This window comes from Microcaecilia unicolor, chromosome 3 (assembly GCF_901765095.1).
Source record: "Microcaecilia unicolor chromosome 3, aMicUni1.1, whole genome shotgun sequence".
Classification (NCBI taxonomy): Eukaryota; Metazoa; Chordata; class Amphibia; order Gymnophiona; family Siphonopidae; genus Microcaecilia; species Microcaecilia unicolor.
Window position 1 is genome coordinate 303,437,442 of NC_044033.1, and position 25,837 is coordinate 303,463,278.

At 49.4% G+C, this 25,837-nt stretch overlaps 1 protein-coding gene across 3 annotated transcripts in view; it reads left to right on the forward strand.

Moving 5' to 3' along the window:
* Positions 1-25,837, forward strand: part of DIP2B (disco interacting protein 2 homolog B) — a 596,277-nt gene that overhangs the window by 327,191 nt on the left and 243,249 nt on the right. For all 3 annotated transcript variants that reach the window (XM_030198260.1, XM_030198261.1, XM_030198262.1), the window contains one exon: positions 102-212. In XM_030198260.1, the coding sequence (XP_030054120.1) occupies positions 102-212 (111 nt within the window). The remainder of the gene's footprint in view (positions 1-101; positions 213-25,837) is intronic.

Consider the following 25,837-nt stretch of genomic DNA (forward strand, 5'->3'; position numbering starts at 1 on the left):
GCAAAGCAAATGAGCTTGCAGTAGTTTATTAAAAAAGCTACAGAGTGCAGTCCAATGTTTCAGATTCATTGTCTGTAATATACTTGTTTTTATGATTTTAGGTAGCACTGGTTTACCCTAACAGTGATCCGGTTATGTTCATTGTGGCATTCTATGGCTGTCTCCTGGCAGAAGTGATCCCTGTGCCTATAGAGGTACCGCTTACTAGAAAGGTAACGTGACTGGGCTGGAGAGATGGGGTATTTGTTTCCCGATGCTTGATAGAAATGAATCCCTCCTTAGTCCCTCTTTTCCTTTTTTGGAGTTATGCTAAGAAATTAGATGGCTTTCAGACAAAATTATAAACCATAAAAAAAACAGCCAATTTTGAGTGGGCCTGAGCCCAAAGTGGGTGGGCACAAAATTTTTTCTCTGCCCCGTCTCTTCCCCTCACTCTCCAACCCTCCCCCGGCACCTCCCAACTCAAAATAATTAGCTCATTAAGATCCCCAAGCTCTTGTCAGCTGAAAACTTCCTGTGAAGACAGCCAGAAGCCCCATTTACCAAGCTTGGCAGGCAGCAGTAGCAACAGCTCCGTGAGTCACCGATTCTGGCACCCCATGCTTGCTTAGTTATCAGTGGCTCAAGGATGTTGCCGCCATCTGCCAAGCTTAGTAGAAGAGGGAGTTTTGGCTGCCTTCAGAGGAAGGCCTCAGCTGATTTAGCTTGGTAGAATCATTTACAGCATGTTAGATATGCTTGGGCCCAGGGCACTCAAATTTCACCCTCTAACCCCTTTCCTTCTTTTTACTTTTCAGATACCTATCAGATTTCCATCTCCTCCTTTCACCCACTAGCTGTCCTATTCCCTATCTCACTCCTTCCCCAGCCTTCCATCTTCAATTTACTCCCCATTATCATATTTCTACCTCCTGTAATCACTATCCTCCTCTCGTTCATTTCTTTACCACCCCCTTTGACCTCTCCCACATGGTTCCACCATCCCAATGTCTTCCTCCTTCCAACCCTTCTACCCCAACATCTGCTCCCTCTCTCCCCACCCTCTACCTTTTCCTGGCATCTTCCTGTCCCTTCTCTCTTGCCTCTTGTCCCCTTCCCCCAAGAGCCAGCATTTCTTCCTCTCTTCCCTCTCACCCATAGTCCAGCATTTCTCTCTCACTCCCTTCTATCGCTGGATCAAACATCTCCCTCCTCCTTCCCCCCCCCTCCTGTTCAGCATTTCGCCCTCTCTTCCCTTCCACCCATAGTCCAGCATTTCTCCCTCATTCCCTTCTATCGCTGGATCAAACAACTCCCTCCTCCTTACCCCCCCCCCCCCCCCCCGTGCAGCATTTCTCCTTCCCTTTTCACCCTTATGTTCAACATCATTCCCTCTCTTTTTCCTCCTCCCTCTCTCCTGTTGTCTACCATATCTCTCTCGGCCTTGCATCCCAAATCTAACATCTCGTTCCCCCTTGCATCTCTCCCTTCCCTCCACCACCATGTCCAACATTTCTCCCTCATCTTTCCCTCCCCTCCCTCCCAGGCCCAACATTTCTTCTCTTGTCTTTCACCTCTCCTTCCCTCCCAACCTTACTCTTCATCCAATAATTATCTCTCTCTCTCTTTCTCCATCCTTCCAGCATCTCTCCTTCTCCATGTCCCAACAGTGATCCTTCTTTACTATCATACATCTATCCCTCCCCTCTACTCCACTGCCCAACAGTTTTCCCTCTCTCCTACACACCCCTGCATCTTTCTCTCCCTCCCCAACAATTTTTCCTGTCTCCTATACCCCCTGTGCAGCATCTCTCTTCTCCCTCTCCCCTCCTATGCCCAACAATTTTCTCTCCAACACCCCTTAGCAGCATCTCTCTCCCTCCCCTCCACTCCCATTCCCAACAATTTTCTCTCTCTCCAACCCCCACCCCCTTGCAGCACCGCAGCACCTTTCAAAGGGTCGCCGGCTGCTTGTAGAAAGAATTCCTGCACTGCTGCCAGCTGACCGAGAAGCCTTCCCTCTGCTGCATTCCTCCCTGGACATTATATCATAGTTGGGGGGGGGGGGGTCGTGGCAGAGGGGACGTTTCCAGGTTAGCCGGAAGGAGTGATTCTTACAAACTGCTGGCGACCCTTTGAACAGGCGCAGCAGAAGAGGGAAGGCTTCTCTACACCTCTGTGTCAAGCAATGAAAGTTGGGAAACAGTAGCTCCTGCCACCCTGCAGGAAAAGCTCATCTACTGTTTTATGGAAATTGCTCCAGGTTTGATTCTTTTTCAAAGCTTATGCTTTCACAAGCTACATAAACAGGTCTCTCAGAGCTTTTCATTTGCATTCTCTTGCATTCTCGTGTGATTCATAAAGTTAATTGTAAGAATAACCAGCAAGAATACCCCACACATTTACACACGGTAAGGGAGAAGAACACATTTCCAAATTCTTCCCCAGTTCAGTTTTCAAGATAGTATACTATTTTGTAAGAGTCATTTCCATAGATAAAACACTTATTTGACAGCAGAATTTATTTAAACTTGCTTTCTGAAGGCTTATTTTTCTGTCCTTTCTTTTCTGTCACCTCTGGTATTTTTTTGCTTTCTGAAGGCTTATTTTTCTGTCCTTTCTTTTCTGTCACCTCTGGTATTTTTTTGCTCTCTTTGACTTCCTTGACATGAAGATTTGTTTTTCTGATTTTAGCTCCTTTTACTAAGTCTGTTCTTCTATTTCTGAAATAACTTTCACCACTTTCAGCTGCTTCTTAAGTTCATTCCGATGTTAAGAAGTTGGTAATTCTGAAGTTCAGAAATTTAATTTCGTACTCTGCTTTGGCTCCCTTATTTAGCCATACCATCTGATCACTAGAGCTCTGGTGACATGACATAAACCTTGTCTCCATTTATAAAAAAAACAGGTTTAGTAGCTGCCCTTTCTTTTGGATTCTGCTACTGGTTTTCCTTGAGGACACTTCTTGAAGGGAATTGTGAGTCTTTCTATATCAAACTGATTCCACAGGTCCTGTCAGTATCCAGTGGATTAAAAATTTCCACCTTTATCATCCCCCCCTTCATTTTAAGCCTATATATGTCTTTGTCCGTCTTTGATGGGAAGTCTCTATGTCCTTCCAGTATAGATAGAAGTGGTATATTATTAAGCTTTTCCATGCTACCATTAGTGACTGAGGATACTGTTATGATGTTTTTATTTTTACTGTTATGGTATTTGTTTTGATATTATGAATTTCATCGTGTGACTCGCGTTGAATTAAAGCGGGATGTAAATCCTTGTAATAAATAAATGAATCTTCTTTTTCAAAGGACCTCCTTTCCCCTTACCTACCTGCATTTTTGTTCTCTTAGTAATTTCTGTAAGGTGCCCTTTTATGCTTGTGCCACTCTTCCTCAATAGGTCATTGCCATATATCCTAGTCACGAGGCTCATTCAGTTATTCCTTGTTGGGGATGTATTATTCTAAACAAGTGGATATTATCCCCTCCTACCAGCAGATGGTGGTAGAGAAAAACTGATCTTTTCCAGTGAACTCACTGGTATAACCTGCTGATGTTTAGTGGAAAACTCCAGTATTTTTTCTCTCTCTAGCAGATGGTAGGTTGTTGAAGCTGGTGATCCTAATCCCTGGCCTAGCTCCCCATTCTGTTGCCAACAGCCACTCCCAGGTTCCCAGTTCCTGATCAGATCGGAGCATGGAGCGTAGTTCCATTGCCCCCTGTCACATTCCTTAGTGCCCAGTGAATGAGGCTTTGTTTCGGCCCTGCAGAGCCCTACCAGAGGGGTACGGGTCCACATCCACCTCCCATCCTTGCTCATACACCCTGTTTGGGTGTTTTTTTTCCTCCAGGCACCCCTGCAGCTCCTAGGCAGTTGGTTGTTCTTGATTTAGCTTTATTTCCTTGTACAAGGGATAAAGCTTTTAAAAAAATACCCCACCGCAGTGAGCTGGGAAAGGGAGGAGGAGATGCCAAAGTCCTGTGCTGAATTTGGCCTGAGCATTATATTTGCCAGCAGACACGGTTATGCCTGCAAGAGCCAGCAGTGGGGCCCGGAGGGGTCCAGCCAAGACTCTGTGCCAGCGGTCAAGTTCCACATGGGGAACTGGGTAGCTTCTGAGGCTCTGGAGGATCCAGAGGGTCTTTCAGACCCCCAGTTCCTCTCATACTTAGATTCTGAGTAGGATCCTCCTCGAAGAGAGGAGGAAGAAGAGCTGTTCCATATGATCTGCCTTTTCTGATGAAGGGAAAGGGAAATGTGACTTGATATACCGCCTTTCTGAGGTTTTTGCAACTACGTTCAAAACGGTTTACATATATTCAGGTATTTATTTTGTACCAGGGGCAATGGAGGGTTAAGTGACTTGCCCAGAGTCACAAGGAGCAGCAGTGGGAATCGAACTCAGTTCCCCAGGATCAAGGTCCACTGCACTAACCACTAGGCTACTCCTCCACTCTTGTCTCATTGATGCAGTTATGGAGGTCCTTGGGCTCTCCAGAATTCCTATTGTTGACCCTTCTCAAGGGGACCCTCTGTTGGAATGGTTGGCAAGACCCCTGAAGCTTTTCCCGTTCCACAAGGCCCTTTCAAGCATGATGTTAGCAGAGTAGAAGTCATCAGAGGGGCCAGGGCCACGGAGTACTTGTTTAATTTCACCCCTGTGGAGGTGGAGAGGTACTGGAAAGTACCCTAAGATGGGCAGAAAGGTAAGCAGACCAATTAGTCCAAAGTAATCAAAATCACAGTTTACTAGCAGCAACACTAGAGGGGTTAGTACAGCACCTGACTTGGCCAAGTTTTGCCCTTCTTGGGCTGCTTCAGGGGCCAGTAGTACCAGACCGGTACTGATAAATGTCTATACCAAGCACTGCGGGGATGGAAGCAGTTCTGCGGGGTTCCCGCGGGGACGGAGGCAGTTCCTGCGGGGTTCCCGCGGGGATGGAACCAGTTCTGTGGGCTTCTCGTGGAAGTGTAAGCTGCACCTGCACCAGCCTCTCATCTACCGAATACCAATTTATTTGAGTGCTGTCTCTTCCTCCTCTTCTTCCTTGCTTTAACAGCATAAATGTGGAAAGTCTTCCATTAAGGAGGTGGTAGAGTCACAAATGATGACGGAATTCAAAAAGGCGTGGGATGAACACAGAGGATCTCTAATTAGAAAATGGAAGTTATATAAAAGCTAACCTTAAATGGCTGCATGTGTGTGGATATGTCAAGTGACACTTAGATGGCGACTCTGGCTGTGATGAACTAGAGCTGATACCTGGCAGACTTGTATGGTCTGTGTCTCATACATGGCAATCTGGTGTAGGATGGGCTGGAAAGGGCTTAGACAGCAACTTCAGTGGCTGGAACATAAGGACAGTGCTGGACAGACTTTTATGGTCTGTGTCCCACAAATGAGAACATGAATAGGCTGGAGTGGGCTTCGATGGCAACTCCAGCAGTTGGAACATAAGGATGGGGCCAGATAGACTCCTGTGGTCTTTGTTCCAGAAACACGAAAGAAAGACCATAATCAAGTATATAATATCACACTCGTTGATTTAATGATGAATTGATCATGAGTGTGACTATTGGGCAGAGTGGATGGACCGTTCAGGTCTATTTGCTGTCACTTACTATGTTACTGTTAATCCTCTTTGCGCCCAGGCTGGTGCACAGACCTCAGCTCTGACACAGGCACGAGAATCAGATGTCACCTGACCTACTGGCGCGTGCATGTGGCGTGAATGGACTCATCCTCAGCACACACTGCCAGTGAATCAGAGACAAATCTTACATGTGCGCACCAGAGTGTTCCAAGTTCCAACTTCTATTCCTTCCTTGCCTACAGTGCTGTGGCTCAAATCCAGAAAGGGAGCTGACTGGAACTTTCTTTTATGTACTATTAAATTCTTACGGGGATGGGTGGGGATGGGTTAAATTCTTGCGGGGACGGGTTGGAATGGTTTTAATTTTTGCGGGGATGGGTGGGGACGGGTAAGATTCCAGCGGGGATGGGTGGGGATGGGTAAGATTCCAGCAGGGACGGGCGGGAATGGGTAGGATTTCTGTCCCCATGCAACTCTCTAGTCTGTACTTTGGTCTGTTCACCTTTCTGCTGGTCTGGATTTTGCAAACTGACTGCCTATTTGTTTTCTGGGATGGTATCTTGTTGGGCAGACTGGATGGGACCGTTCAGGTGTTTATCTGCCATCATTTACTATGTTACTATGGTACCCTAAGGTGGACATGCTGGTCATGGCAATAAGAGAATTCCGCCATTCATTCCCGGGCAAGGGTGTTTGGCTTTTCGAGGGCTCCATGAGAAGCGCATGGAACAGCAGTTTAAGCTTTGGGGCATCTGACATCCAAGCTGCCATCTGTAATGGCTACACACCTCAAGCTATGCTACATTGGTTGCAGCAGATGCTGGAGTCCCTGGAGGTCCATTACTCCATGGTGTGACCACACCTTGAATATTTTCAATTCTGGTTACTGTATCTCAAAAAAAGATATGGCAGCAGTGGAGGAGTGGCCTAGTGGTTAGGGTGGTGGACTTTGGTCCTGGGGAACTGAGGAACTGAGTTTGATTCCCACTTCAGGCACAGGCAGCTCCTTGTGACTCTGGGCAAGTCACTTAACCCTCCATTGCCCCATGTAAGCCGCATTGAGCCTGCCATGAGTGGGAAAGCGCGGGGTACAAATGTAACAAAAAAAAAAAAGGTACAGAGAATGGCGACCAAATGATAAAGGGGATGAGGAAAAACAAAAGGTGGCTAGGGCTCTTCAGCTTGGAGAAAAGACGGCTGAGAAGGAGATATGATAGATAGAGATCTATGAAATAGTGAGTGGAGTGGAATGGGTAGACATGAATCACCAGTTTAATACTAGGACTAGGGGGCACACAATGAAGCTACAAAGTAGTAAATTTAAAACGAATCGGGGGAAAACTTTTCTCCACTCAATGTGTAATTAAACTCTGGTATTCGTTCCCAGAGAATGTAGTAAAAGCAGTTAGCGGGATTTATAAAAGGTTTGGATGGCTTCCTAAAGGAAAAGACCGTAGACCATTATTAAAATGGACTTGGGGAAAATCCGCTTCTTATTTCTAGGATAAGCAGCGTAAAATGTATTGTACTTTTTGGGGATCTTGCCAGGTACTTGTGACCTGGATTGGCCACTGTTGGAAACAGGATGCTGGGCTTGATGGACTTTAGGTCTCTCCCAGTATGGCAATACTTACGTACTTGTATGTCTCTCGCCTGGAATCAGGCGCTGTCTTCCTAATGGACTGTACTTTAGAACCTGGTATGCCTTTCCTCCTGATCTGTGGCCACATCTGTAGTCGGCCACCACTGGCTTTCGTCGCACCATTGATCTGCAGATGTGGCACCCAGAAAGGTTCTCAGCTGCCCTTTAGGGAGTGTTTGCTGTTCGGAGAGGACCTGGAGAAATTGGTGGAGGATATGGGGGAAATAGCCTCTATGTCTTCCTAAGCTAAAAGGTTCCCAATGGTACGCGACTAGGGGTCGCTCCAAAGGGGAGGGCCATTTCAGCTGGCTAGACACTCGACAACCTTGGCTTTGGGAAGGAGAAGACCCTTCACGCCTGGTTCCTTTTGTGGCCCCAAGAGATCAGGATTTTCCAGCTCTTTCAATGGAGATGGAGCAACCAGGCATGCCAAATGAGGGCATGCCACGCCCCTCTGTTCTGGTAGGGGGCAGGTTGTCCCTCTTCTGCTGCAAGTGGGGACCATATGACTTCAGATCATTAGATTCTGGATGTAGTTGAGAAGGGTTACACCCTGGAGCTTGCCCTCTCTGTTTCTGATATCTTCATGGTGTGTGACTCTGAGCTAAAGGGACATGCTGTTGCTCTTATGCTACAGCATCTTCTATTCCAGTGGTGGAATAGGGCCTGGAGCGTTATTCCATTTCTTTTGTAGTTCAAGGATTGGCATATAGAAGCCGCCTCCTTTTGATCTTAAAGGAGTGAAAGCTTGCAGCGCTTTTGGATGAAAACCTTTTGGTCTGTGATCGCCTTGTTTGTCTGAGCAAGTTCTTGACTACTTAGACCTCACAGAGGCCTATCTCCATACTCCCATAGTGGGTCATCACAAGCAGCTCTTTTGTTTTTGTGTGTTGGGGTGCCACTTTATTTCAGGTCATTCTCTTCAGGCTGGCCATCGCTCTTCATACCTTTTCCAAGGTGATGGTATTGTTAGCAGTGCATCTGTGGCACGAGGGAATTCAGGTTAATCCTTTTTATCATATTTATAAATGACCTAGAGATGGGAGTAACTAGTGAGGTAATTAAATTCGCAGATGACACAAAGTTATTCAGGGCTGTCAAGTCGCAGGAGGACCTCGCGAGACTAGGAGATTGGGCATCCAAGTGGCAGATGAAGTTCATTGTTGACAAGTGCAAAGTGATGCATTTGGGAAAGAGGAACCCGAATTACAGCTATGTCATCGTGGATAAGATGCTGAAAACTTCTGCTCAGTGTGCTGCGGTGGCTAAGAAAGCCCACAGAATGTTGAGTATTATTAGGAAAGGGATGGAAAACAAACACGAGGATGTTATAATGCCGTTGTATCGCTCCATGGTGAGACCGCACCTCAAGTATTGTGTTCAGTTCTGGTCGCCGCACCTCAAAAAAGATATAAAGGAATTGGAGAAGGTGCAGAGAAGGGCGACAAAAATGGTAATAGGGATAGGAGGACTTCCCTATGAAGAAAGGCTAAGGTGGTTAGGGCTCTTCAGCTTGGAGAAGAGGCGGCTGAGGGGTGATATGATAGAAGTCTACAAGATAATGAGTGGAATGGAGCGGACAGACGTGAAGCGTTTGTTTACACTTTCTAACAATAATAGAACCAGGGGACATAAGATGAAGCTAAAATGTGGTAGATTTAAAACAAATAGGAGAAAGTTTTTCTTTACTCAGCGCGTAGTTAGACTCTGGAACTTGTTGCCGGAGAATGTGGTGACAGCAGTTGGCCTTGCTGAGTTTAAAGAGGGTTTGGACAGATTCCTGAAGGAAAAGTCCATTGAACATTATTAATTTAAATTTTCTTTTTTTGGGGGGGGATTCGGGTTCTTGAGGCCTGGATTGGCCACTATCGGAGACACGATGCTGGGCTTGATGGACCCTTGGTCTTTTCCCAGTATGGCGTTGCTTATGTTCTTATGTTCTTACTTGGACGACTGGCTGATTCGAGCCAACTTTGGAAGTGGAGACCAGGTTGGCCACATCTCAGGTCCATCACCCTCCTGGGGGGTCCTAGGCTGGTTAGTGAACCAGGACAAGAGTCACTTGCTCCCCTTCCAAGCCCTGGAGTACCTGGAAATCCACTTCAACACTGCACAGGGGATGGTTTTCTTCCTGGAGGACTAAATGGCCAAAAGTTCGGGCCCAGAAGAGCAAGTTCTACAAACTGCTGGCTCCCAGGGTTTTGTCTGCAGCTCTTAGACTTCATGGCAGAGAAGCTGGAGGTGGTGATTGGGCTTGAATGCACATGTGGCCTCTGCAGTCAGCTCTCCTATCTCAGTGGGCCCCAGTCTCTCAGGACTTGAGTGCCCCATGCCACTCCCCACCAGGGCAAGAGCCAATCTAAGCTGGTGGGGACAGCCCTTTTCACATCCTGCAGGGATTTTGTTGGAATCTCTCCTGAGTTGGTTTTCAGTCACCACTGATGCGAGTCTCCTTGGATGAGGAATGCTCTGTCTGAGCCGTGTGGTGTAGGGGACTTGGTCCCCCTGGAAGCTTCTTGGTCCATCAACCACCTGGAATGTCAGGCAGTGTACCTAGCCTTGATGCTCTCCTTGATTTGGGGGAATGCAGTCTGAGTGATGGCAGACAACGCCACAGCAGTAGCTTACATCAACAGCAAGGAGGAACCAGAAACCAGGCTGTGGCATTGGAAACAGCGAGCCTCTGCGATTAGGTGGAGGGACATCTTGCAAACCCACTCAACAGTCCATATTGCAGTGAAGGACAATGTCCAGGTGGACCTTTCTTAGAGCCCTGTTAGATCCCAAGGAATGGGAGCTGGGGGCGACTGCATTCCAGCTCATTCTGGGACTGCTGCGGTTCTCTAGTGTTCGACCTGATGACTAACCTGCTCAAACCTCAGGACAGAGCATTTCTTCAGCTGCAGGATGGGAGGTGGCCTTGCAAGGGGATAATTGTCATGGTCAGCTATGGTTGGTGGAGGAGCCCTCTTTCTTCCCTCTGTGATCTCTGATAGGCCAGCTCTTGTGCAGGATTGCACTGCATCCTCATTTGGCTTTGCGTACATCTAATAAGCACTATAGAAATAAGTAGTAGTAGTATTTAGTCCTGCTGGTGCCCTGGATTGGCCCTGTTAGCTGTGGTATGTAGACCTGGTGCAACTGTTGGCAGCCAAACCGCTCCCACTGTCCAAGGGTTGTGGTCTTCTATGCCTGAGTCTGGTGAAAATGGAAGATCTGAATTCCTTTGGCTACAGTTTGACCCTTGAAAGGAGGCATTTAGTGAGGTGGGGTTTCTTTACTTAGGTCCTGGAAGATCTGAATCCCTTTTGGCTTACAGTTTGGCCCTTGAATTGACAAATTTAGTGAGGTGGGGTTTCTTTATTTATGTCCTGGATGTCTTCCACATCCCTGGCTTATGTGCAAGGTTGGAAGATTTTTGAGGCTTGGTATGCCAGTTAGGCTCTGGATCAGGGTCTGGTGCTCAGCTTCCTAAGGGTCCAGGTGACTGCCCTTTCCAGTTTTCAGGGCAAGATGTAGGCCCTCTTTGGCAACAAATGAGAAAGTGGTGCATTTGTGCCCTTCAGTTTGACACTCCTTTTCCTCATGGGACCAGAATCTCATTCTCTGTGCTCTCTCCAGGGCTCCAGCTTGGAGATTATGGGTTTAGCAGTGAGATGCAGACTGCCAGCTCTGACAGTCCCTTATCAGCCCTCACTGGTTCACTTGCACACAACCAAACTTGAGAAACCAGGTGGTGAGTTTCAGTTGTAGCTGAACGCTTTCAGACAGGAATGATGACAGTTTCAGTTTTGTGTGAAATTTTAAAAAAGCATTTTTGGTCAGCCTCTGTTCGTGGGTATGGTTTTGGTGGGCTGAAAAAAATATACGTGGGTTTCCCATTTTACCGTGCAAATACATGTATGTTCCCATTATTTTTCTTGTTAGTTTTTGCACCCATTATGGAGGTATAGGAATCATCTAATGTTAGATATTGGGGAAGCGAGGTCCAGAGAGCGGATGCAAGAAAGGGGGGGGGGGGGGAAAGCACATGACCGAGTAGACTCCCATCATTCCTTGTCTGTTATCAGCAAGTGAACGAAGGGTACGAGAGGGTGTATAGGAAACAAAGAAACCAAATAGGAAGGAATGGCAGTGTGCAAAACTTTGTGTTGTTGAAATTGAAAAACCATGATATAGATGAGCAGACTGGCAACATAGTGCTTTTTCTGTCATCATGTTCTTTGTTTCTATAAATTTGAAGAAATAAAAATACATTTTCTGTTTAACACTGTTTTCCTATCTGGCAGCTCTTCCCTTTCTTGAAATAAAATGTTGTGTATTGTAGAAATTAAGCTTTCATTTCTGTGCCCCACCACCTTCTCTCTAGATTATCTCTCTCCCCCCCCCCTTTTTTTTTTTTTTGTTGGCCTCAAAGGTCCTTTTGAACTGATGTGGTTAAACAGTGTTGAAATTGGAGGGTTTTTTTTCCCAAGACTTGTATTTTGTTCAAACATAATCTTTTGATGAATGTTTATATAAGGTAGTATTCTACAGAGGCAGCATTGCTAATCTCCAGTAGAACTTAGTTTTTTAATAACTCAGCTTGTCTGCACCTAGAGTTACCACTATCAGGAATCCTCGCTTAACGTTAATCGTAGCGGCTCCTCTCCTAGCCAGATGAGTATGGAGTATCCCAAGTATGGTGGTTCTGGCTTTTGGACCATACCTTCACCCTTCCAGGCTGTCATAGATGTAAGCCCCTGGGTGAAAGATTTCTCTTGTCTAAGTTCCCTGTTCCACAATTGTCCTTGATGCTTTCATATCTGATGTTCCTGTCTGCTTCGTTCTAGTTTCCTCATGCCTCGAGCAATAGTGCTAACTTTTGGGCTGGCTATTAAGAGTATCACAGATTACTTAGACATCTTTAAACTAAATTGCCTCTCAGGAGTTAAGTATAGCTTCCTTGTCATCAAGCGATGAAGCCATTACGTATGGGTTGTGTCACCCAACCAGCAGGGGGAGATAGAGAGCACCCAAATTTCACAGTGCCATATGGTCAGCTAGCTCCACTGCCTCTTCAGTATTCTCTATCTCCCCAAGCAGGGTGGTTGCAGCTTGATCAAGCTCCGTAAAAAAATCTGCCTGGGGTGGCTCCTGGCTTGCCAGTTGTTAGCTGGGGTGTTAGAGGCTATAGCAGCTTCACTTTAAAGGCACATAGGTTAGCCCTTTCCCTGCCTTACCCATCCCCCCAGTGGATGTGAGCAATTAGTTTCACTTTGCCCTGCTCTTTCCCACTCTATACTTGGTGGATGCAGGCACATTGGTTCGCCTTTCCCTACCTTTCCCACTGTTCTGTACCTCCGGAGTTGATTTGATTGCTCTTTGCTGTTTTCTCTGCTCTCCTCACAGCGTTAAAAAAAAAAAAAAAAAAAAAAAGCAAGAGGTTTTCTTCAGTTTCTACAGCGTGACCGGAGCTTGTATACTCGGTCCAGTGAGGTAAGAGTGTTTTCTGACTCCTCCAGGGAGGGTCCGCGATCAGGACGTTTTTGGTGCGAAGCCGCCATTTGAATTTTCTGCCGTTTTTCGGCGATGGCTGCAGAGAGTGTTAAGCGCTGTTCCAAGTGTGGCAAGCGCAGATCAGCAGCGGGGCTCTGTAAAACGTGCTGTTCAGGCGTAAGAGCCGGCCCGAGCATGGCGAGTGATGATTCTTCCCGCTTGGTGGAGCTGGCAGCGGGCACCATTTTGAAAGCACCACATGGCGCGAGCCCCGCTGAGGCGGAGGGTCTGGAGACCGGAGGGGGCCCTCGAATTGAGGCTGGCCAAAGAGCTACTAGCCCCGGACTGGAACCGGGTGCCCAGGGCGAGTTTTTCTCCCCTGACTTTGTATTATGCTTCATAATGCATATATGCTTTAAAGAGCTCAGCCACAGGGGTTTCTACGGCCCCCCTTACTGCCCCTCCGGTGGATGCAGGCCTGGGATTGCCCTCTGAGGTGTTTTTCCCTGATAGCTGGCTGCAAGAGAAGCGCAGAAGGGTAAATTCCCCTTCAGAGAGTGGCGCTCCCCCCCCCCCCCCCCCCCCCCCCCCCGTGGTCAGGATGTGGTGACTCTGAGGGGTCTGGCAGGCCCTCGTGGCAGGAGGAACCAGAGGAAGGTGCAGAAGGGGCCACTGGATCCAGATGATCTGTCCGCGGTGAGGATTTTCCACCGCGAGGAGCTGCCAGCGCTTATTTCAGATTGTCTTACAGGTCCTCTCTATTGAAGATCCTGGGAGTGGCCGTGGCCTCCTCTGGAAATTCCGAGGATGGCAAGTACCAAAAAGCCTGCCTTGAGCCTTTCCTTGGCATGACTCCATCCAAGAGCTTATTTCAGCTCAATGGGCTGACCCCGATGGACCTTTGAAAGTTTCCAGGGCTCTGAGTGAGGAGCATTTGGCTCGCTTTGCAATGCCTAAGGTGGATGCCCTAGTCACAGCTGTGACAAAGAGAACTACCCTCCCGGTTGAAGGAGGTGTTGGCCCTGAAGGACATGCAAGACCGTAGACTGGAATCAGCACTTAACGGGTCCTTTGAAATTGCTGGTCTTACTATTCGGGCGTCTGCATGCAGTTGTTATGCTGCTGGAGCCTGCCTGGCATGGTTGCAACAGGGCAGTGGAACAGCCTGGTGATGGAGCGGAGCCCTTGTCTGAAGTGGCTCCGTGAATAGAGTCGGCCTTGGTCCTTTTTGGCTGACGCCCTTTCTGATATTGTCAGAGCGTCGGCTAAACAGATGGCTTTAGCAGTGGCGGCTCGCCGTCTTCTGTGGCTACGGCATTGGGCGGCGGACATGGCCTCTAAGCAAAGGTTGGTGAAGTTGCCCTTTCAAGGCCTTCTCCTGTTAGGGTGAGGAGTTGGAGAAAATTGTGAAAGGCCTGGGAGATGCTAAACCCCAGCGCTTACCCGAGGATAGGCGGTTCACTCCTCCTTATAGACCTTGCTTCCGTTAAGCTAGAAGGTACCGCCGGGGCATTCTGCTGGGTCCACTTCTTGTGGCCGGTTTTCAGCAGAGGAACTCCTTTCGCTCGGACAAACATTCCGCAGTAGCAGGCTCAAGACCTGGAGTTCAAGGGCGACCGTCTCAATGAGGGTGCGCCGGCCCCCTCCTCAAGTCCTGTTATAGGAGGAGTCTTTCCCTCTCTTTCTCGAGGAGTGGGCCAGATTACCTCAGATCAGTGGGTCTTGGACCTGATCAGAGAAGGTACAGAATAGAATTCGATGCCCCGATAAGAGACGGTTTGTGAGTCCCGATGCGGTTCTGCCGCCAAACGGGCGGCGGTAGAGGAGACCTTACAAGGCTTGATTCACATTGGGGGGTTTCCCCTGGTGGCCTCCCGCCAATTTTGGCTGCGGCCGCTAACGGCCATTTACTTTGTGGTGGCCGCGAAAAGGTGGGTCTTTCGCCCTATTCTGGACTTAAAAGAATTAAAGAAGTCCCTAAGAGTGCGGCATTTTCACATGGAACACCCTGTTGCTCCGTCAGTGCGGCGGTACAGCAAGATGTTTCTGCGGTTTGCAGTGATGGGAAGCATTTCCAGTTTCGGGCCTTGCCTTGTGGCCTCGCCACAGCTCCCGAACCTTTTCCAAGGTAATGGTGGTAGTAGCTGCTTTTCTTAGGCGAGAAGGTATCCGGGTTCACCTGTACCTAGACGACTGGCTCATCAGAGCGGACTCCGCAACAGAGAGCCATCAAGCTACAGCCAGAGTGGGTCTCAGTACTGCAATCTCTGGGCTGGGTTCGTCAATGTAGCCAAAAGTAACCTGACCCCCCTCGCAATCTCTAGAATATTTGGGGGCACGGTTCGACACAGACTCGGGATATGTATTCCTACCCGAGCAATGCGGTGCAAGCATCAGAATCAGGTCCGTCTGCTCCTGAGGGTGCCTCGCCCGCGAGCTAGGGACATTGTCCAGCTGTTGGGATCGATGACAGCCACATTGGAAGTGGTGCCCTGTAAAAAATGAGTCGGGCTGCGGTGTTCTGGGCTGTTTGGAGTTTTTTTATGGTCTGTTCTTTGCATCCTACGTACAGAGCGTTGCAGTAGTCCAGGTGACTTATCACTAGTGACTGTACTAGGGTGCGGAAGGCGTATCTTGGGAAAAAAGGTTTTATTCTTTTGAGTTTCCACATCGGTGGAAATGTTTTTCGTTGTGTTCTTCACGTGCGTATCAAGTGTGAGGTTTCGATCAATAGTGACTCCAAGAATTTTTAGATTTTCTGAGATGGGGAGTGTGCAGTAAGGTGTGGTTATGGTAGGGTAGTTGTTTGTGTTGTATTGGGAAGTGAGAACTAGACATTGAGTTTTTTCCGCATTCAGTTTTTAGCTGGAAATTGGAGGCTCTGATTGGTCTCGTTGGTTATTTTGTTTAGGTTACTTTTGAACGGGAATGTGGATCGTAACATGTCCGCATATATGTAGGGGTTAAGGTTCTGATTGGCTAGTAGTTTGGCTAGTGGTATCATCAGGTTGAAAATAGTTGGTGAAAGGGGGGATCCCTGAGGAACTCCACATTCCGGTGTCCAGGGTGGTGATCTATCATTGTTCGTTGTTACTTGGTAGGACCTGGTGGTGAGAAAGCCTTTGAACCAGTTGAGAACTGGGCCTCCGATTCCAAAGTGTTCTAACAGGTGTAGTAATATTCCGTGGTCTACCATGTCGAAGGCACTAGACATGTCAAATTGTAGTACGAGTATGTTTTTACTGGTTGCAATTGTTTTTTTGAATGAGTTCATTGCAGACACAAGTACAGTTTCAGTGCTATGATTTGATCTAAATCCTGATTTAGACACATGTAGAATTGAGTGTTTGGTTAGGTAGTCCGTGAGTTGTTTTGTCACTATGCCCTCCATCAGTTTTGTTATGAGCGGGATAGAAGCGACTGGTCGGTAGTTTGTTAGGTCCATTGTGCTTTTCTTGGCATCTTTTGGCAGTGGTGTGAGAAGGATATTTCCTTTGTCCGTGGGGAAGAGACCATTTAAGAGTCTGTAATTTACTTGGTTCGTGAGGTCTTTTTTGAATTGTTTGGGGGCAGCTTTTAATAGGCTAATGGGGCAGATGTCAAGTTTGCATTGAGATTTGGCGTGAGTTCGTCTACTGAAATCAGGTCAAAGTTGGTCCATGATCGGTCAGCTGGATATTCCCCAGGTTTCGGATCTAAGCATTCAGGGATGCTTGTGTACTCAGTTGTATTGCTTGGTATCATGCGTCGGAGCTATATGATTTTTTCCCTGAAATAGTTCGCTAGGTTAGTGCCGATGGGGTGACCGGTGTGGTATTTAGGAGGTTGTTTACAAGTGAAAAGAGTTTATGCGTGTCCTTGTAGTTTGGACCTATTATAGTTTCTGTAGTGCGTTCTTTTGGTTTGTCTGATTTGTATTTGTATTTTCTTTGAGATTGTTTCCATTCTTTGAATGTGTGTTCGTCTTTTTTTTTTCTCCAAGCTCTTTCTAGTCTTCTAACCTGTGTTTTTAGTTCTTTCAGCTCTTCGTTGAACCAAAGAATTGCACTTTTCCTATGTGAGGTTCTAGTTTGGAGTGGTGCTATCTTGTCTACAACTGTTCTGCATCTGTTGTCCCATTCTTGTAAAAATTGAGGTGAGTCTGTAGTTGTTGTCCATTCGTCGGTATATATTTGTTGCCAAAATTTTAGAGGGTCTATCTTGCCTCTTGTAGTATATGTTCTTTTTTTTTGTTTTTTTTTTGTTCCACTTTTGTTTTCCAAAGGAAGGAAGTGTTTGCCTTGTAGTGGTCTGACCATGGTATGGCTGTCCATTTTGTGTCTTTTATTCTGAGGTTCGCTTCTGATGAAAATTTGTGGGTTATGATGTCTAATGTATGTCCTTTCTTGTGGGTGGGTTGCATGTTAGGCCAGTGGATCTCCCAGAGTTGAAGGAATTCCTTGCATTCGTGTACATTGTTTGTGTTAATATCTTCCAGATGAAGGTTGATGTCTCCTGCTATAAGAATATTTTGGGAAGATAGGCAGGTGTTTGATATGAAGTCCATGAAGTGTATCTGGGCATCTTGCCATTTGGCTGGGGTTCTATAAAACAGGATTATATTTAGTTGGTCCTGCAGGTTGGGGTGGTTGATTCTGACTGAGGCTATTTCGAGTTGGGGAAGGATAGATTCCGCTGATGTTGTGACTGTAAATTGGGCTTTATACATTTTAGCTATTCCTCCGCCTCTTCTTCCTTCTCTTGTCCAATGGTAATTTTGTACCCTGGTGGGCAGAGCTCTAGGATTATTGGGTCTTTGGAGTCATGAATCCAAGTTTCATTCATGAAGAGGAAGTCAAGGTGATCTGCCGTTATCCAGTCAGTTATCGTTGTGGTTTTTTTCGATTACTGATCTAGCATTGGAGTAGCCTATTTGTATTAATTGGTATTGCTCCCTTGAGTTCGGGTTTGTGGTGATTTTTATCAGTTGTCTGTTTCCTTGATATGTGGATTCGGTGCTTTCTCTTTTTGGTCATCCTTTGTGTGATGTCTGTAGGTGTTAGGATTGTTGTGGACTTTGTTGTTGTTTTGTGAGGGCATGATTAGTGCCTGTGTGGTTCGTAAGTTGTGAGGTTGTTATTATATGTGTTGTGGGTCGTCTGTGTGTGTATGAGTAGGATGAGACAGTAGATGGTTAGGGTTGTTTTGCTGGGGTACATATCAGCAATAGAGATACTGCAGCGATTTCTAAAGTACAAAGGATATAAAGTACAAAATGCGCGGTGCATGTAATGCAGGTACAATCAAAGCAGGTATGCAACAAGCAAGCAGAAAGAATAGCAAAAAAAACCTGGTAGCAAACAGGAGAAATAGCAAAAGTCCTAGCAACAATCAATCAAGCAAAATTATATGCAATTCTACTGCAGCTGATCATATCAGTAGCAAAGATAGCAAAAGTCCTAGCAACAATCAAGCAAGCGAAATTATATGTAGTTCTACTGCAGCTGATCCTATCGGTAAAGCAAGGCAGCTCATTTACTTATATTCAAAACGAAACAAAGCAAGGCAACCACAAATGCATCATTAATTGTGAGCAGTGCGTGCAGCTGTTCCCCTTTGCCATGCAATTAGAACAAAGCAGGTCATTTGTCTGAAGTTCAAAGCAAGGTAAGGTGTTTACATTCATTGCTGTGAGCTGTGCGTGCAGTTAAAGCAAAGCAACTATATCCAGTACTTAGAGTGCACTGAGGCTTGCTCGGGTCTGTATGATTCTCTTACTCCGTATCGTACGTCCCCAGCTCTGGATTCCCTGCACGTTTCCTCGATCGCTGCGCTCTCCACCTTTTTGGCTCCCGTCTGCACTGCAACCACTGATTCTCACCTCCTGAACAGGCAGAGGTCTGAAGGTGCGTTCCACTATCTGCTCTCTAGCCCAGGTCCGTGCTTGATCGTTTCTCTGTTCTTACGAGTGGATTAAGTCCAGCACTTTTCAGGCAGGGTCCGTCCTGTCCACAGGCAGATCGGTGTAGTAACATAGTACCATCGTAACACTAGTAGATGACGGCAGAGAAGACCTGCATGGTCCATCCAGTCTGCCCAACAAGATAAACTCATATGTGTATACCTTACCTTGATTTGTACCTCCTTTTTCAGGGCACAGACCGATACAAGTCTGCCCGCAGTATTTCCCGCCTCCCAACCACCAGTCCCGCCTCCCATCACCGGCTCTGGCACAGACCGTATAAGTCTGCCCTCCACTATCCTCGCCTCCCAACCACTAACCTCTCTCCCCCCCCTGCTCCGCCACCCAATTTCGGCTAAGCTTCTGAGGATCCATTCCTACCGCACAGGAGTCCTTTATGCATATCCCACGCATGTTTGAATTCCGTGACCGTTTTCATCTCCACCACCTCCCGCGGGAGGGCATTCCAAGCATCCCCAACCCTCTCCGTGAAAAAATACTTCCTGACATCTTTTTGAGTCTACCCCCTTCAATCTCATTTCATGTCCTCTCGTTCTACCGCCTTCCCCATCTCCGGAAAAGATTTTTTTGCGGATTAATACCTTTCAAGTATTTGAGTGTCTGTATCATATCACTCCTGTTCCTCTTTTCCTCCAGGGTATACATGTTCAGGTCAGCAAGGTCTTTGCTTCATACGTCTTGGAACGCAAATCCCATACCATTCTCGTAGCTTTTCTTGCACCGCTTCCATTTTTTTTAACATCCTTCGCAAGGTACGGCCTCCAAAACTGAACACAATACTCCAGGTGGGGCCTCACAACGACTTGTACAGGGGCATCAACGCTGGTGGTGTTTATCGGGCCGAGGTCTGTGTTAGCACCGAGGAGTCATGTTCGGTGCAATTCACGTGGTCTGGGCATGGGCTATTCTGCGCTTTATGTCGTGCTGGGAAGCTACGTTCGGTTGGGTCCCTTGGTAGTTTCGTTCTGCCTGGGAAGTTTATCGGTCCTGTGTGAGGTCGACCATGCCACTCACCTTCATTTTGAGAGCAGTCTGGCGGCACTTGCGTCTCGCGTCTCTCAGTCGCAGTGAGACTCCGAGTGCTCTCTTGTTCGCGGCATGCTGCGAGGCTCCGATAGCTCTCCAGCTCCGTAAACTGATCCGGAGCCAGGGAGGGCAAGTCTCGTGGCGGTCTCTCGTAAGCCGTCAGTTAATCAGCGGTCGGCCGACCCAGCACAGCTATACCTCGGTCCCGTCGGGGGCGCCACGAGGTAGGCCGCTAGTCAGTTTTCTCGGTGCTTTCGCCCACTCGCGTTGGAGCTCGGTAAGGCCTTCCTGGTTTGCGTCGTGATCGCTAGGCAAGCCGGTGTTCGCGTTTGCAGCTGGTTTATCGTCTGCGCTGGAGCTTGATAGGATCTTTCCGATCCACGTTGTGGCCACCAGGCAGACCAATGGCCGCGGTTTACCTCGGGTCTGTTGCCCGCCGGAGTGTATCAGGTCCGCCGGTATTCCACCAGTCGGCTTCTGTTTGGTTCCGGTCCAGTTAAGGATGGTCCAGGATCGCTCAGGTAGGTCTGTTCGCTCGAGACCTTGGAGCTCCTTACCTGTCGGGCCATCTATGATAGTATGATAAGTTCTAATCCTTCCTTGGGAGAAAGTTGGAAAACAGTCTTCAGGATTCTTGTTCACTTATAGGAGGATGAGTTCATTCTCCGAGGACAAGCAGCTGCTTGTTCTCACTGGATGGGGTGACGTCCTCGGCAGCCCCTCCAATCGGAATCTTCCTAGCAAAGTCCTTTGCTAGCTCTCGAGCGCCCCGCGCGCACCGCGCATGCTCGGCCGTCTTCCCGCCCGAAACCGGCTCGAGCCGGCCAGTCTTCTTTCGTCCGCACTCGGTACGGCTGTGTTTTTTGCCGTGCTGAGCCCCGGAGATTCGACCTCGCACGTCCGTTATCTAATCGACGGTTTTTTTCTTCAGAAAGTTCTTTTCGTCGGAAAGTTGCTCCGGAAACCCCCTTGGGTTTCGTTTGCCCCTTCCCGTATTTCCAGTTTTTGCCCCGGTAAGTTTTCTTTCGTTGTCGGGGTAGGCCTCTTTTCGGCCTCGGTCGAGATTTTTCTCCCTTAAAGTTTTGGTGCTCCAAATTCGTCATTTCGGATTTTGACTTCGCTGGCGTGATTTTTCCGCCCATGACATCGAAGCCTTCCAGCGGCTTCAAGAAGTGCACCCAGTGCGCCCGGGTAATCTCGCTCACTGATAGGCACTCTTCGTGTCTTCAGTGTCTGGGGGCCGAGCACCGTCCCCAGAACTGTAGTCTGTGTTCCCTCTTACAAAGGCGGACTCAAGTAGCGAGATTGGCCAGTGGAACGTTTTGTTCTCGGCTCTTCGTCGGCATCGGCACCGGGGTCATCGTGTGCATCGGCGTCATCAGCGTCCAGACTTTCTTCCTTGGCTGCCAGTGCATCGAGTGCATCGAGGCATCGGCCCTCTGCATCGGCGCCGAGATCATCGGATAGCTGCATCGAGTCGGTGGTACTCGGACCTCGTCTCCTGATGTCGTCGGACGGTGGTGCATCGAGTGGGTGCAGGTGAGGGCTGTCCATTCCCCCTGCTGATGGCGGTGAGCCCTCGGGTGGTCTCCTCCTACCCTGAGGGCTCCTGCGGTACAGCCCCCCCCGAGGACCGACTCCTTCGGCCTCGGCCCAGAGGAAGCGACGCTGGATCTACGTCATCCTCGTCCGGTGCCGGGGAGCTCCGGTGACATGCTTCGGAAGAAGTCGAAGAAGCATCGACACCGGTCCCCTCCCCCGCGTCGGCACCGACGAGCTCGGGTCGCCGAGGGAGTCGGCACCCAGCAGGCATCGGCACCGTAGAGGGACCGCCACCCTCTGTTCAGGAGGTGTCGATGCGCTCCACTCTGGACAGCCCGGAACAGCCTCCACGCCCGGAACAGGTTCTGACGTCGACGCCTGCATCGACCTCCATGCCTTTCTCTGCAGCCGCTCTGAACGAGAGCCTCCGGGCCGTTCTCCCAGAGATTCTGGGAGAGCTGTTGCGCCCTACCCCTCCGGTACCGGCGGCTGCTTGCGCCTCCGGGTACGTCGAGCGTGGCGCTCGGCTGGCCCATCGCCGGGGTGAGGTCCCCGAGTCGGCACCGCCGTGCCGGGTGCCGCCTGCGGCACACCTACCAGGAGGGCTCCCCGACTACGTCGGCGGAGGGAGCTTCGCGATGCGGGCGAGGGAGTCTACCTCTCGACGCCCCCAATCGTGGACGTGGCTCCACGGAGTCGAGCGGGCACGGTTGCAGACGCAGGTCCGTGAAACTTGTGTCTGACACCGAGGGTGAGGCCTCGTGGAGGAAGAAGAAGACCCCAGATATTTCTCTGACGAGGAGTCTGAGGGTCTTCCTTTGATCCCACTCCCTCTCCTGAAAGACAGCTTTCTCCTCCCGAGAGTCTGTCTTTTGCTTCTTTGTCCGGGAGATGTCTACGGCCATCCCCCTTCCGGTGGTTGTGGAGGACGAGCCCAGGGCTGAAATGTTTGAGCTCTGGACTATCCTTCTCCACCTAAGGAAGCGTCCACTGTTCCCCTGCACCATGTCCTCAAAAAGACATTGCTGGCGAACTGGACCAAGCCTTTAACTAATCCCCACATCCCCAAGAAGGATCGAGTCCCAGTACCGGATCCATGGGGACCCAGAGCTGATGCGCACTCAGTTGCCTCACGACTCTGGAGTTGTGGATCTGGCCCTAAAGAAGGCTAAGAGTTCTAGGGAGCATGCTTCGGCGCCCCCGGGCAAAGACTCTAGAACCTTAGACTCCTTTGGGAGGAAGGCCTACCATTCCTCTATGCTCGTGGCCAAAATTCAGGTCTTACCAGCTCTACACGAGCATACACATGCGGAATAATGTGCGACAGTTGGGGGCTTGGTTGATGCTCTTCCCCCTGAGCAAGCCAAGCCTTTTCAGGAGGTGGTCAGGCAGCTGAAGGCGTGCAGAAAATTCCTGGCAGAGGAGTTTATGACACTTTTGATGTTGCGTCCAGGGCCGCTGCTCAAGGTGTGGTGATGCGCAGGCTCTCATGGCTGCGTGCCGCCGACCTGGAGAATAGATCCAGCAGCGGATTTGCGGACTCGCCTTGCCGTGCAGACAACATTTTTGGAGAAAAAGTCGAGCAGGTGGTAGAGTCTCTCCACCAGCGGGACACCGCATTCGACAAGTTCTCCCGCCGGCAGCCTTCAGCTTCTACCTCTACAGGTAGACGATTTTTCGGGGGAAGGAAGACTGTTCCCTATACTTCTGGTAAGCGTAGGTACAATCCTCCTTCCCGACAGCCTGCGGCCCAGGCTAAGCCCCAGCGCGCTCGCTCTCGTCAGCAGCGTGCGCCTCAGCAAGGCCCCGCGGATCCCCCAGCAAAGCAAGGGGCGAGCTTTTGACTGGCTCCAGCAGAGCATAGCCGACATCCAAGTGTCAGTGTCGGGCGACCTGCCAGTCGGAGGGAGGTTGAAGCTTTTCACCAAAGGTGGCCTCTCATAACCTCCCGATCAGTGGGTTCTGCAAATAGTCAGCAAGGATACACCCTCAATTTGGCCTCCAAACCTCCCAATTGTCCACCGGGAGCTCAGTCTTACAGCTTCCAGCACAAGCAGGTACTTGCAGAGGAACTCTCCGCCCTTCTCAGCGCCAATGCGGTCGAGCCCGTGCCATCCGGGCACGAAGGGCTGGGATTCTATTCCAGGTACTCCTTGTGGAAAAGAAAACAGGGGGGATGCGTCCCATCCTAGACCTAAGGGCCCTGAACAAATATCTCGTACAAAGAAAAGTTCAGATGCTTTCCCTGGGCACCCTTCTCCCCATGATTCAGCAAAACGATTGGCTATGCTCTCTGGACTTGAAGGATGCCTACACACACATCCCGATACTGCCAGCTCACAGACAGTATCTGCGATTTCAGTTGGGCACACGCCACTTCCAGTACTGTGTGCTACCCTTGGGCTCGCTCTGCGCCCAGGGTGTTCACAAAGTGCCTAGCTGTCAGTAGCAGCGGCACTTCACAGGCTGGGGGTGCATGGTTCCCATATCTCGACGATTGGCTGGTGAAGAACACATCCGAGGCAGGAGCCCTGCAGTCCATGCAGATGACTATTCGCCTCCTGGAGCTACTAGGGTTTGTGATAAATTATCCAAAGTCCCATCTTCTCCCAGTGCAGAAGCTCGAATTCATAGGAGCTCTGCTGGATTCTCGGACGGCTCGCGCCTATCTCCCAGAGGCGAGGGCCAACAACTTGTTGTCCCTCGTCTCGCGGGTGCGAGCGTCCCAGCAGATCACAGCTCGGCAGATGTTGAGATTGCTGGGCCACATGGCCTCCACAGTCCATGTGACTCCCATGGCCCGTCTTCACATGAGATCTGCTCAATGGACCCTAGCCTCCCAGTGGTATCAGGCTGCTGGGGGTCTAGAAGACGTGATCCACCTGTCCACGAGTTTTCTCGAATCCCTGTATTGGTGGACAATCTGGTCCAATTTGACTCTGGGACGTCCTTTCCAAATTCCTCAGCCACAAAAAGTGCTGACAACGGATGCGTCTCTCCTGGGATGGGGAGCTCATGTCGATGGGCTTCACACCCAAGGACGCTGGTCCCTCCAGGAACGCGGTCTACAGATCAATCTCCTGGAGTTGCGAGCGATCTGGAACGCTCTGAAGGCTTTCAGAGATCGGCTGTCCCATCAAATTATCCAAATTCAGACAGACAACCAGGTTGCCATGTACTATGTCAACAAGCAGGGGGGCACCGGAACTCGCCCCCTGTGTCAGGAAGCCGTCAGCATGTGGCTCTGGGCTCGCCGTCTCGGCATGGTGCTCCAAGCCACATATCTGGCAGGCGTAAACAACACTGGCCGACAGATTGAGCAGGATTATGCAACCTCACGAGTGGTCGCTCAACTCCATAGTGGTGCGCCAGATCTTCCAAGCGTGGGGCACCCCCTTGGTGGATCTCTTCGCATCTCGAGTGAACCACAAAGTCCCTCAGTTCTGTTCCAGGCTTCAGGCCCCCGGCAGACTGGCATCGGATGCCTTCCTCCTGGATTGGGGGGAAGGCCTGCTGTATGCTTATCCTTCCATTCCTCTGGTGGGGAAGACTTTGTTGAAACTCAAACAAGACCGAGGCACCATGATTCTGATTGCTCCTTTTGGCCGCGTCAGATCTGGTTCCCTCTTCTTCTGGAGTTATCCTCCGAAGAACCGTGGAGATTGGAGTGTTTTCCGACCCTCATCACGCAGAACGAAGGGGCTCTTCTGCATCCCAGCCTCCGGTCCCTGGCTCTCACGGCCTGGATGTTGAGAGCGTAGACTTTGCCTCTTTGGGTCTGTCAGAGGGTGTCTCCCGCGTCTTGCTTGCTTCCAGGAAAGATTCCACCAAGAGGAGTTACTTCTTTCTGTGGAGGAGGTTTGCCGTCTGGTGTGACAGCAAGGCCCTAGCTCCTCGCTCTTGTCCTACACAGACCCTGCTTGAATACCTTCTGCACTTGTCTGAGTCTGGTCTCAAGACCAACTCTGTAAGAGTTCACCTTAGCGCAATCAGTGCATACCATTACCATGTGGAAGGTAAGCCGATCTCGGGACAGCCTTTAGTTGTTCGCTTCATGAGAGGTTTGCTTTTGTCAAAGCCCCCTGTCAAGCCTCCTACAGTGTCATGGGATCTCAATGTCGTTCTCACCCAGCTGATGAAACCTCCTTTTGAGCCACTGAATTCCTGCCATCTGAAGTACTTGACCTGGAAGGTCATTTTCTTGGTGGCAGTTACTTCAGCTCGTAGGGTCAGTGAGCTTCAGGCCCTGGTAGCCCAGGCCCCTTACACCAAATTTCATCATAACAGAGTAGTCCTCCGCACTCACCCTAAGTTCTTGCCAAAGGTCGTGTCGGAGTTCCATCTGAACCAGTCAATTGTCTTGCCAACATTCTTTCCCCGTCCTCATTCCTGCCCTGCTGAACGTCAGCTGCACACATTGGACTGCAAGAGAGCATTGGCCTTCTATCTGGAGCGGACACAGCCCCACAGACAGTCCGCCCAATTGTTTGTTTCTTTTGATCCCAATAGGAGGGGAGTGGCTGTAGGGAAACGCACCATTTCCAATTGGCTAGCAGATTGCATTTCCTTCACTTACGCCCAGGCGGGGCTGGCTCTTGAGGGTCATGTCAC